This window comes from Dioscorea cayenensis, chromosome 6 (assembly GCF_009730915.1).
Source record: "Dioscorea cayenensis subsp. rotundata cultivar TDr96_F1 chromosome 6, TDr96_F1_v2_PseudoChromosome.rev07_lg8_w22 25.fasta, whole genome shotgun sequence".
Classification (NCBI taxonomy): domain Eukaryota; kingdom Viridiplantae; phylum Streptophyta; class Magnoliopsida; order Dioscoreales; family Dioscoreaceae; genus Dioscorea; species Dioscorea cayenensis.
Window position 1 is genome coordinate 21,583,656 of NC_052476.1, and position 12,245 is coordinate 21,595,900.

Genomic DNA, 12,245 nt, shown 5'->3' on the forward strand with positions numbered 1-12,245 from the left:
ATTTGACGACTTTACCCTCTTCATAGTCCGGTGTTTATTACTCCTTTTAATTTATTTTTTTTTTGGTTACAAATTTATGTTTTTTTTATCTGTTATTTTTTAACTTGAATTTTTTATTGGTTAGTATTTTCTAAAATTATGAAGTATTTATTATTTTTTTCAGAATTATATTTAATATTTTATTCAACTTTTATTAGAAATTAAATATGAAAAAAATATATATAAAAATATAAATTAAAAATAATTTTGAAAAAATAATTATTTTTTTATAAAATTTTGTGAAATAACTGAATTTATTAGATTCAGTTAATTATGATAGATAAAAAAACGGAGGGAGTATTATTTCCTGTGTTGATTTGGTTTAAAGGTTTCGGGTTTTGGCATGATACAAACCGTATTTTATTTTTTTTTTTTATTTTTATTTTTATTTTTATTTTTTCTGAAGGTGGAAAGAAAATTTTGATTAAAATAAAGTAACTTTATTCCGATAATCCACTGGAATATAATAAAGTACTGGTAGATTTTTCCATTAACAAGATATGTATTGTCAAATCATAAGTTCATCAAAATATGGAAAGAAATTATTGTGACATATGTGGCAATCAAAACATTGCAAATATTGGTCTCCCGTTAATTTGAACCAACATGATTATTTATTTTTTTTTTTTAAGCATTCCCAGAGAATAAATTAGTATAAACATGCACCATAAGCTTATTAACTTTCGGGAGACTTCTTAATTAAATATCATTTAAGATAATAAAAAATATTAAAAATCCACCACACTCAAAAATTTTACAAAAATTATATCAAAATAGTAAATTCATGATCATATAATTTTGGAGAAAGAGGGATTAACTCTTGGAACATCAAAATTATTTATAATTTATTTAAACAATAATGTAAATCATACCGATTGGGTCTAGAGACGTGGTTGAATTTATAATTTTATTTTGTAAATCACAATCCATTGATTTTTATAGTGGTTGATAATTTTATAATTATATATTGGGGTCATGCAAGGTAGTTCATGTAAAATATTTTAAATATTTATTCTTAAATTAGAAAATAATATATAATTATATTGATTTCCACCAACATCTTATATTTATATTGTCCAAATATATATTAATATATACCAATTCTAATATAGACCTGTTTATAATAATTTTATGAATATTACTACTTATTATTATTATTATTATTATTATTATTGAATTGTTCCACAGTGCTTCAAAGCACTTATATATTGAAGCCCATGGAGTGTTTAACAAGGTTTTTTCTCAATATAAATGGATTTGTTGTGACAGACCAAAATAGCATGAATGATCACAATAGATTAATTCAACTAAAAATTTGAGAGAACATGTAATATATTTTGAAATTTTAAAATAAAATAAAATATCTACCCCAAATGCATGGCAAACATCAAACTTTTCTGTTGTTTTTTTTTTTTTCTTTTTTCTTTTTATATTTGTAAATATTGAAAGATATTCTTGTTATATTCTTATCATCATTCTTCTAGACATTAAAGTACGTTAACTACAAGTGTTACTCGCTATGTGGTTTATTTTATTAATTTACTTTCTGTATTTATATTTATGACTATTTATAATATTAACTATTGAAAGCATTAATTTAAAAAAATAATAATAACTATATTTTCTTTAAGAAAAACGAGTATGAATAGTAACAATAATAGAAACTCACACATAAAAAAGAAAACATGGTAAAATTAATGGTCTTTCATATCTTTAACAAAAACAAATTAAATTCTTTTAATTTAACCGAGTCTGCAATTCAAGCATGATAATATCCATCTCAAAGCTCATGAAATACAAAGAGTGTTCATCAACCAAAAGTTTTACAATAAAGTTCTCCGATAATTCAGACCACATTTAAAAAATTTAACAAAAAATAAAATAAAATAGCTACAATTCACAAGAGATGAAATTTGGTAGACAGAAAGTTCAACTCACAGCTTTGATAACTCTGAAAGAATTCATAACTTGTCTCAAATCCTTTTCCTCTTCCAAGAACACATTTTCGGGTGTCTGCAACCTCAACTCATACAATCTGCTGTTTTCAACACCAAGAACCGAAAGGTAGCGCCGATTCCATTCAAGACGAGGTATTCTATCTTGTGGCATCACAGCCAACTCATTGTTATTCGCATACGACTTGATATTTACCTGTGTAAAACACCATTAAAAAAAAGCCCAAATCGATACAAATTACTGCCGTTGAGACATGCAATGGGCAACTAGCTCAAGTTCACTGCAAATCAACAAGATATTAAGGATTTGTCCATATGAAAGGTTGTACCAAAGGGTTTTGTTACAATAGAACCATAAGTGATATGCATCATCCAACAATCCAAGTAGATTTGTTTTTATAAAAAAAGAAGATATCAAGTGCTGCAAAAAATAAGGAACTGTCTAGTTTCTTATTTAGCAGTCAAAAGTTTTAAATGCAGCTCTGCCGGATAACTTAGATGTAAGCACAGCATTCATTGGAGATACTGCAAAAGTTGTCAACGTAAACAACTAGACAAGCCTAAAAGCATAGAGAACTTGTTTTAAGGAAAAAAAATCATGCTGCAAAAAATACATCTTGTGTGGGAACTAGGAAGCGGGGAACCAAACTGCGAAATGAACTGGCCACTGAAAATCCTCCAATGCTAAAAGTGTTGGAAAAACATCTGCTAGCTAGTTACCAAGGTGGAGCCAGCAGTTTAGCGAAGTAAAAGGGCGTATGATTAAAATCTAAACCACAAACAAAAGCTAGTACCATCTTATAAATATTATTTATAATCTAGCCAAGAACTCAAACTCCTGCCACCAGTGTTTTGTGAATGCCTAGGAGGATTATCAATTACCAATACATTTGCTCCCTATGATAGATAGAGCCCAGATCCAACAACTATTGTTGTTGGACAAAAGGTTGCGTCTGCATAATCAATAAACAAAAATAGTAGTATAGTCCCTGCAGCTAGTGGTTTGAATGCAAAGGGCTAATAATCTCTTAGACTCCATGGTAAAGCCCAGGGTAGTTCACTGAATAGCAGAATCAAACAAAAAATTGTACTCGAACGGCCTTAACTAGTGTCAAACAGAAGGCTGCACATTCATAATCTCAACTACATAAAAGTTTAGTTACATGTCCACTGCTAGTAGTTCAAATGCCAACAAGAACTACTAATCACCTAGACATTTGTTTCGAGTAGGATAAGCCATAGCATATTCATAATCTAAACTATAAATACAAGTTTTTGAATGCCAGGGAGTAGCTTTAATCACCTGGTAATGTAAACTATAAATAAAAGTTAATATATAGTAGTAAATAGTACAACTACTGCGGTTATAAGTTTGAACTCAAAGGACGATCAGCATTGATTACCTCAACTTCATAATAGAGCTTTCCATCATCAGCAACCCTTGATGAAGTAGATAAGACATTGGATTCTCTTCTTACTCCGAGCCGAGTAGACATGAATTCAGTCAGATATTGTTTCAGAACTTTCTCTGCAGCCATTTGAGGAGGTCCTAAATCTTCAACACTTTTGTAACGAGAGGATGAAGGAGAAGACAACTCCACAGACAGGTTCTCATCCAGAACAAAAGGGTCTCTGAAGAAAATATCAGCACCTGCTCCGCGAACTTGGATCCAGTTCTTCGGATATGAAAATAAGTAGCCATCAAACACATCGATATACTCTCTGAAAGCATTTGATGTCTCAGCTAAGCTGGTGTTGAACTGAGATCCAAGTTGGAAGTAGATAGCACTCTGGAACACTGAGGCCAAAGCATTCCTCCTGGAAACTGTGGAGTTTTTAGCATGATCACCATTTTGGTGGAGAAAATTAGACCTTTTACTAGAAAAAAAAAAAAAGGTCCTTGTTTCATTAAATCTGTTGCTCATTATCAACTTCTCTGAACTTTTGGAGAAAAATGCTAGATTTTTTTTAATTAAAAAAAGTCTCTTTTTTCTTGAATCCTGTGCTTCTGATTAACTTCAGAAAGAACACCCTGAGTTGAACGTATGAAAAGAAATTGAAAAAAATTAATATTTTGTCCTTCCATTTGCTCATCCATTTTATTTTCTTCATCAAAACACACAATGATTGAAAAAGAAAAACTTGTTGACACCTATGTTTCCTTTTCTTCTTAAACCAAACACACTGAAAATTGGTACTATATGTCAACAAAGATCTCTCATTTACTAATCTATCACATTGCCCTAATTCAACAAAACACAAACAAACACTTTTTTCCTAGTTATTCTCCTTTTTTCCTTCTGTTTATCCTTCAATCCAAGCAAACCATCGAACAAGCCTATCCATACCACAACTCATATGGCACCTAAAAAGAATCAATGAAAATGATACTAAACTCACAGTTTCACTCTGTGTGTGTGTGTGTGTGTGTGTGTGTGTGTGTGTGTGTGAGAGAGAGAGAGAGAGAGAGAGGGTGCTGACCGAGGTTGAGAGGAATGGAAGAGGAGCTCATCCTCTGGACATTGGAGCATGAGATCATCAAAGAATGGTTGCAAGTTGATGCATTGGAGGCCTGAGAGCGAGGGAGATGGATTGAGGCGACCACTTGGGCAGTGGCTGTCGCCATTAGAGAGGATTCGACAGCAGCAGCAGCAGCAGCAGCGAAGAGTGGGAGTGGATAGAGATGAAGTAGGCCTTCATTTGGGCCTGGGCCTCGTTGCAAAAGCTCAAGTGATGGGCTCTCTACTACTGAGTTTATCAAATATAAATTTATTTTTTTATTTTAACGTATTGCGATTTTTTTTTAAATATTAATATAAATATAAATGGAACTAGTTGATACATTTAAGATGTCAACATCACTACAGAGTTTATCAAATATAAATTTATTTTTTTATTTTAACGTATTGCGATTTTTTTAAAATATTAATATAAATATATATGGAACTAGTTGATACATTTAAGATGCCATCATCACTATTAATTAATTATAATTTTTTTATGAAGTATTATTCATCCGCTGTTAATTGGGTTTTCGAAGTCATATTTTCCACCTTTTTAAAATAAAAATTTATCACTATACTTTATAGTCCCATATATATAATAAGTTATTATTATTCTGCATATTAGTCCACCTCACATAGTAAATTTTTAAAGAATTGTTAAATTATATTTGTGTGGTTTTTTTATAATTTTTTATGCGGTTGTTGTGTTTGGAAACAAAAACAAAAAATAAAAAAATTAACATATTATAAATTTGTAATATAGATTCATCATCTATTATTAATTTATGAGGGAGATAAAGATAATTAAAACACACTAAAAATATATATATATATATATATATATATATATATATATATATATATCTTTCACTCAATCACACCATCTATCCACATATATATAAAATCATAATACAAAAGAAGGAAAGAAGGAAAGAAGGAAAACAAATCCTCTACATTGTTGATCAGAATATAGTAAAAGAAGTGAAGATCACACTAAATATGTACATGTTGTTTTTTTGTGTGTGTTAAAAGGTCTCAATCACAACAACAAGATGTCATTGTGCATTATGATCCAATCTATAAAGATCAAGCCGGTTGTAACCAAGTCTTAACGAGTACATTGCCTTCTTGAACTCGCCCCAAGTGAATGCTCTGTATTTCCGGGGACATTCCGGCGAGACCATCTCTGGCAATGGCCGGATAACTGCATGTAGAGGCGGTGCTCCAAAATACATCATCGAGAGTCTTGAACTTTGAGGGTTTGTTATCACTCTATGTCTCACACTTTTCAACCTTCCATTTGTTATCGCCTATATATATTTCGATATTTAAAATCAATACATTTATATATTTTTAAAAAATAATTTTTTTTATTTTTATCACCAAAATTAATATATTTAAAAAAATTTACTATTGATGAACTATGTAACACTTGTATCATTGAGTTTAATTAAAAAAGATTAAAAAAAAAACTGACCTGAAGGACATCACCGATGATGATATAAAATGCGGTAGGATCAGGAGGGATAGAGACCCAAGTCTCACCATTGAAAGAGTCGGTAACAATTTGTAAGCCAGAAACATTATTTGACCGAAGAACAGTGAGCAGCTGAGGATCCGAGTGTTCACCAAATCCGACCCGGACTCGAGCCTGGATTAGCATTCTTGTCCTTGAAAGTGACATTGTAGGAAGTAGGATAGTAGTTAAGCCTTAACAAAGAGTCATTCTCAGAGTCTCTCAACAACCTGCTTAATTCTTGGTAATTTTCCTAACCCTAACCCTAGAGCCAGCATATCAAGGATTTGGCAAGCCAGGTCTCTCACCTCCTCCACATACTCATTCACCACATAGCTGTTTGTGTGTACACATTGGAATGAAGTTAGTCATTTGAGTTTAACATCTCAACCTGTTTGCAACTAATTAGTACTGTCTCTCTGTTCCCTTGTCCTTTAGCAATACAATATATGGATGTATATATATTGTGTTTGTGTATCTAGTACTAAATTGGACTTTGTGGTACCACTTAAATGTTGCATATATTTATCTTCTGCATTATTAATTCAAAATATTTAATATTTTTATAAGTTCAAATACTAGTTTGAGCTTGTTTCTGCTAGAGAAATTAATAACCTTATATCAGTTATTTAAAAACAAATTTAAATATATAAACTTGTATCTCGCATCCTATCAGCATAAAGTTTTGAATTGAATCAAATATACATAATATGTTAAGTTTACATTTAATATTATATATAAGTTTGATTTATTTGATTTATTTGTGGTGTGATTGATCAAAATAAACTATCAGAGTAATTATTAATCAAAATTAATTAATTTAAAAAATATATAAATCTGAATATATAATTTCTAGTGTAGCTTAAATGATATATAAGCTTGGTTTGGTTTCTCCCAATTGGTACCATTTGTATAAACACAATAATGCAAACTATTTGAGTGTGGAGTGAGTGTTTACTATTTTAATCAATAAAAGTGCATGCACATAATAGTGTAATAATTTTTTTTTATTTGAATAAAATAATAAACGACTTATAATAACTTCTCCCGGTCTATTAGCACTAAATTCTGCATAAAGTGTTCAGTCTTGCCGATGAGACAGATTCAAACTTCAGCTCACATAAAGTAAGATAAATGTACAAGTGTGTTAAGATAACAATTTCACACTTGTGTATTTCTTGTATGTATTTCATTAAAAAAAATAATAAATAATGAATGAATGAAGTAAAATTAAAAATACCTGAAGGAATTTGGATTGGACTTGCAAATGGTTCTGGCTTTGTGAGCAAGAGAAGAAGGATTAGTATGGAGAAGAAGGTACTCCAAATCACCCATATCACCATTAAAGCCAATACTCCTAACTCCATATCCAACTGGATTTGGAGGTCCAGCTTTATGCTTCTCATTCTCTGGCAAACTAAAGAACTCCATCCCTTTCTCCTCCATTCTCTCAACCACATCCATTCCCACTCCATGATTCACCACTTTGAATATTCCATACTTCTCACTTGCCTTCACTATTTCTTTACTCACTAATTGCTCTCTTCTTCCTAATTTCCATGATGATGATAATAAGTCTATTACTGGTATACTACTACTTTTACTTATCTGATCATCTACTCCTCTTCCTTCTAACTCTAAGCTTGCCACCACCATGACTCTATTTATATATATATATATATATATATATATACCTCAATGAGAAAGAAGAAGAAGAAGAAGAAGAAGAAGAAGAAGAAGGTGATGATGTTAAAGTTAGAGAAGAGTACATGTGAATATATATAGAGAAAGAGGGAGAGGGAGAAGTGCAAGGGAACTTGGGAGGTGGAGGGGGTAACACACTAGTGTGTGCTTTATTATTTATTTATTTATTTATTTATTATGGCATGCTTTTTGATGGGTTGATTTTTGGAATTTATTTTGTATTGTTTATTATTGTTGTTAATATTTGTGCCGGCCTTTTAGAAAGATAGGCTTTTTGTGTTTTTTTTTTTATATATAAAATTTATGGTGGGAATGGTTTGTGTTTCAGCTTCTTGTTGTCTAATCTTGTTGGATGTTGTGGGAATAGTTCAACGCTATATGTTGGCTTGATTTTTCTTTTTCTTTTTTTTTTTTTAATGTAAAATTTTAAATTTTATAGAAAATTATTATTAATATTATTATTATTAATTAATAGTTAATTTATGATATAATTCACATATGAGATATTTAATTTGATATTAGTTGGGATTAGGAATAAGTGTTAAATTTCTTCTCTTATTTTTTTCAATTAATTTTGATTTTAATCTTCAACTACTACTTTAGTTGCTAATCTTTTTTATCAAGCTATATATGTCTTTGCTCCACGTGGAGGGCTTTAGAATGTCTAAGAGATTTTTTTTCCCTTTTTTAGTCTTAATCAATGATAAATCAAATGATTAAGACAAGCTATCAATTAAAATGTGATTAGTTGGGAAATAATATCTTCTTTAATTTGCATTATATATAATTATTTTTTAAAACATGAATTATTTAACATTAAAAGCATGCAAATCTATAATTATTGAAAGTATTATGATATTATCCATTCAATTAAGTTTTGTATATTAGTTGTCGGCAAAGTAGTACTATGAGTTTTGTAGTCTTGTCTCCAATTTTTTGGTCAACATGACAAAGACTTTCACTTTATTTAAAACACTAATTAATTAAATATTTGCATCGAACCACTAATTGCATATTAATGATACATTCAAGAAGATAATTAAGAGTCATTAAAAAATTAAGGAATTAATTAATCGGACGGCACGTGCATAGTGAATAAAAAATACGGTTTAGTAACAAGGCATAGAAGGCATAGAAATAAAAGAATACGATGACTTTTGATGTCTTTTTTGATGTCCTCATAGGATATGAGTAGGGATTGGATTGCCGACCTCTGAGTCACCGACATAAATAACAAGCGGGATTATCGAGTTGATTATATAATTAAAAGAGAGTTAATGTTGATGCTTTGTTAGACAATGAAGGGGTGGAGTTAATTAGGGGAGGTTGATGGGATTAATGAAAAATTAAGGGGGGATTAAAAAGGACTAATGGTGTGGACATGGAGGAGGTTGGATGTTGGAAAAGGTGGTACCAAAAAGGAAAAGAGCTTAACCATAACTTTGGATTGGAGCATGAATATAACCATAATTAGATGAGTGTTTGGTTTTGGAATAAGTTTAGATAAAATTATGTATTTTATCATCACCGACTAAATATATATATATATATTGAAATAATTTAAAATTATATAATTAATAAGCAAATACAAAAGTATAAATGTCATTCATTAATTAATAATAATTTATTTTGATTAGTTAGTATTGTTAGGTAAGGAAAACTCCAATTTATTTGAGATCAAGATATTTAGTCCTCACCTATTATAGCTTAATGTTAAAATTTTTAATGTAATTTAGAAAATGTTTATTTTCGTTGATATTAGTTAAGTGCAAATCTAGATCTTTTCAAGCTAAATTTAAACACTAAAACCATGCCTCAATATATTATGATTTAATTTTAATTAGTAATAAAGTTAAACAAAATATTTGTTGAAGTTTATTTAATTTTTTTCCATATGAACTAATTTAATTAACATGCTTATACAAAATTAACTAAAGTCAAAAGTTCACACCTTTTATATATATATATATATATATATATATTAGCTTTTTACTATCATGTGAGGGATATGGAATTTGCTTTTGTTGTCAACAATAATTTAAAATTTACCAATTACTTTGTGTTTAATTAATATTTATTTATTAATTAATTTTTATAGAATATCAATAAGTCATGTTAGAAATATATATAAGTGTGAAGTTAATACTATAACACATATGTCTTCTCAATTTATTTGAGCTGAGATTTGAACATGCATTTTCAGCATGATATAAACACCCTACGCAGGACTCAATATCTGTAGACCAAATAATAATTGGGAAATAAAATTTATTAAACGTTGAGAGGTGAAAAAATTTATTGATTTATAAATAAATATTATTTTAATTTATGAGAATGGAATTATTGGCAGACAAGTGTTTGAGGATTGATTGACTGCATTCACGTACAAAAAAAAGTTTCACCTGACCCATCATCATCTTCTTCCTCGTACACTCAAAAACACAAGACAGACTGCACTTCTTTGTTGTTTTTGTTGTTTTTGTTGTTTTTGTTGTTTATTACTATTATTATTATTTTCCTTTTGTTAATTTTGTTTTTCCTTTGGAAGCAATTCAAATAAAATTTTATTAATATATATATTCATATTAATTTTGATCAAATGTGAACATTGAAAAACAAAACAAAAAGATGATATTCTTTATTAATACAAGAGAGAAAACTAACAAATTAATTAAGTTAATCAATAGGAACAAAGAGGAGCAAAGAAGAGTAGTTTGGAATGATAATAATTAAACAGGGTCTGAATTATAAAAACTAAGACAATATCTAGAGAAAAGGTCTTAATTACAAGGCCAAAAAGAGGGTGGAAATGATATATGTATATATATATATATAGTATGAAATGTGTGAAAAATTAAAGCTCATATAGTATATGATAGCACAATATATATGGCATGATTAAATAGAGAATAGTAATTAGCTTTGATCATGAACATGAAGATTGTTATTGTTGTTGATGAAGTTGAATTTCATGAAGCCTTGAGACCAAAATTTGTTACTTGTTCCGGAAATCCTGCAATGAATGTAGAGATTGAAAGAAAAAAGGAAATAATTAGTTGTTTATATGTGAATTATGAAACCAAGTAATTGTTTGGAATTATTAACAAATTTTGATAAATAAAGATTAATTCTTTGTTCCGCATATACAATACAATACAAGACAATGCCTTTTGAGATTGAGAAGGTGAGAGTTAAAGAAAGATATCAACAGCAGTTGAGCAATTAATTAAGATACATGACTTCCATGCAGAAAATCGAGAGTTTGGCTGTCTCTTAATTTATAGTTGAAGAATAATAAAATTTATAGTACTCAATCGCCTGCACATACGCATGCATGCATGCAATTGTGCCATCTTTATTTGACGTATGTATCTATACATCTTACCTTACCTTCAAATGAGTCCAATTCTAGTTTGTTTTTCAAACTTAATTACTGTCAAATTTGATTCTGGTCTCATAAACATATATATATATAATAAGTGGGCTCTCAATCAGACACATGAACTAGTCATGGAAGTTGAGGGAAAGAAGACAGATGTATATATATATATATATAGATATAGATATATATCAAGATTGATTCAATGGAAAACAGAACACAAAACAGAGATGAAATAAAAAGCATATGCATATCCATCTGAAAGACCAAATTCCAAATAATATGCACTTCTATTGACACACATCAAACATATAACTCCATGATATAACAGTTGAAGTTCATTAATTGATTTAATCAACCTCCACCATAATTACTGCAGTAATTAATCATCTAAAATTAACCAGTTTCTTAATGGTTGGAACATAAGTGTTCAAGGATTAATTTATATAACCAGCAAATCAATGTCTATGCCACTGCCAAACAAGGTTCCGGGAAGACTCCATATATTCCCTTTGGGAAAAGAAACACACAAAGAGCTTCTTATTTAAATCGACAAAGCCGATATTAAGTGAACCATTGAAGAGAAAAAATCTGGAATTTGGGACAATGGCACCATTAGGATGAACCACAAAGTCTTGTAGGATATCTGGATCACCAGCCAGCTGCAAACTTATGATCATGAAGGTCAACAGAAGTGATACAATATTGGTGTTGCATTCTTTGAGAGGGCACCATTGTTTCTTCTAATTGATCATGGCCTTGACTTTGATAGTTAGCAGTTGTAAATAGTCTCCTGTGCATGCACCATCCTTTTGATGATCACACCAATGAATGGGTTTTCTTTGTTTTTACTGCTGTGCACAATGGCAATTAAGATCCAAGCAGGAAAAATCATTAATATAAATGGTGTATTTTCATACCTGTTTGTAATGCATAACAAAATAATAATCTACAATGCAAGAGTTCAATTAAAACTCCATAGTAATTTCTTTTTTTTTTTGGGTATTTTGACTTGGTCAGCATGTGTGATACCTGGCCCGTCACTTTTCTTCTTCTTATTTTTGTTTTCCTTGGCCATTAGGGAGGGTAGAGGATTTCCATGGCGTTTGTTGGGTTAGTTGGGGATCGTTTGAGTAATTATCAACCAG

At 29.9% G+C, this 12,245-nt stretch overlaps 2 protein-coding genes across 2 annotated transcripts; both read right to left on the reverse strand.

The window, feature by feature from the left end:
* Positions 1–1,813: 1,813 nt before the first annotated feature.
* On the reverse strand, positions 1,814–4,665 carry LOC120262957 (psbP domain-containing protein 1, chloroplastic). The gene is made up of 3 exons (XM_039270876.1): positions 4,476–4,665; positions 3,398–3,819; positions 1,814–2,190 (listed from the first exon to the last, which is right to left on the reverse strand). Exons 1-3 carry the CDS (start codon positions 4,618–4,620, stop codon positions 1,969–1,971), a joined length of 789 nt encoding a protein of 262 aa, XP_039126810.1. The 5' UTR covers positions 4,621–4,665; the 3' UTR covers positions 1,814–1,968.
* Positions 4,666–5,519: 854 nt separating this feature from the next.
* On the reverse strand, positions 5,520–7,713 carry LOC120263865 (gibberellin 2-beta-dioxygenase 6-like). Its single transcript, XM_039271837.1, is given in 5 exon segments — positions 5,520–5,808; positions 5,976–6,149; positions 6,181–6,267; positions 6,269–6,350; positions 7,255–7,713. Coding segments are annotated over 5 exon segments (1,014 nt in total). The 5' UTR covers positions 7,671–7,713; the 3' UTR covers positions 5,520–5,553.
* Positions 7,714–12,245: the final 4,532 nt, after the last annotated feature.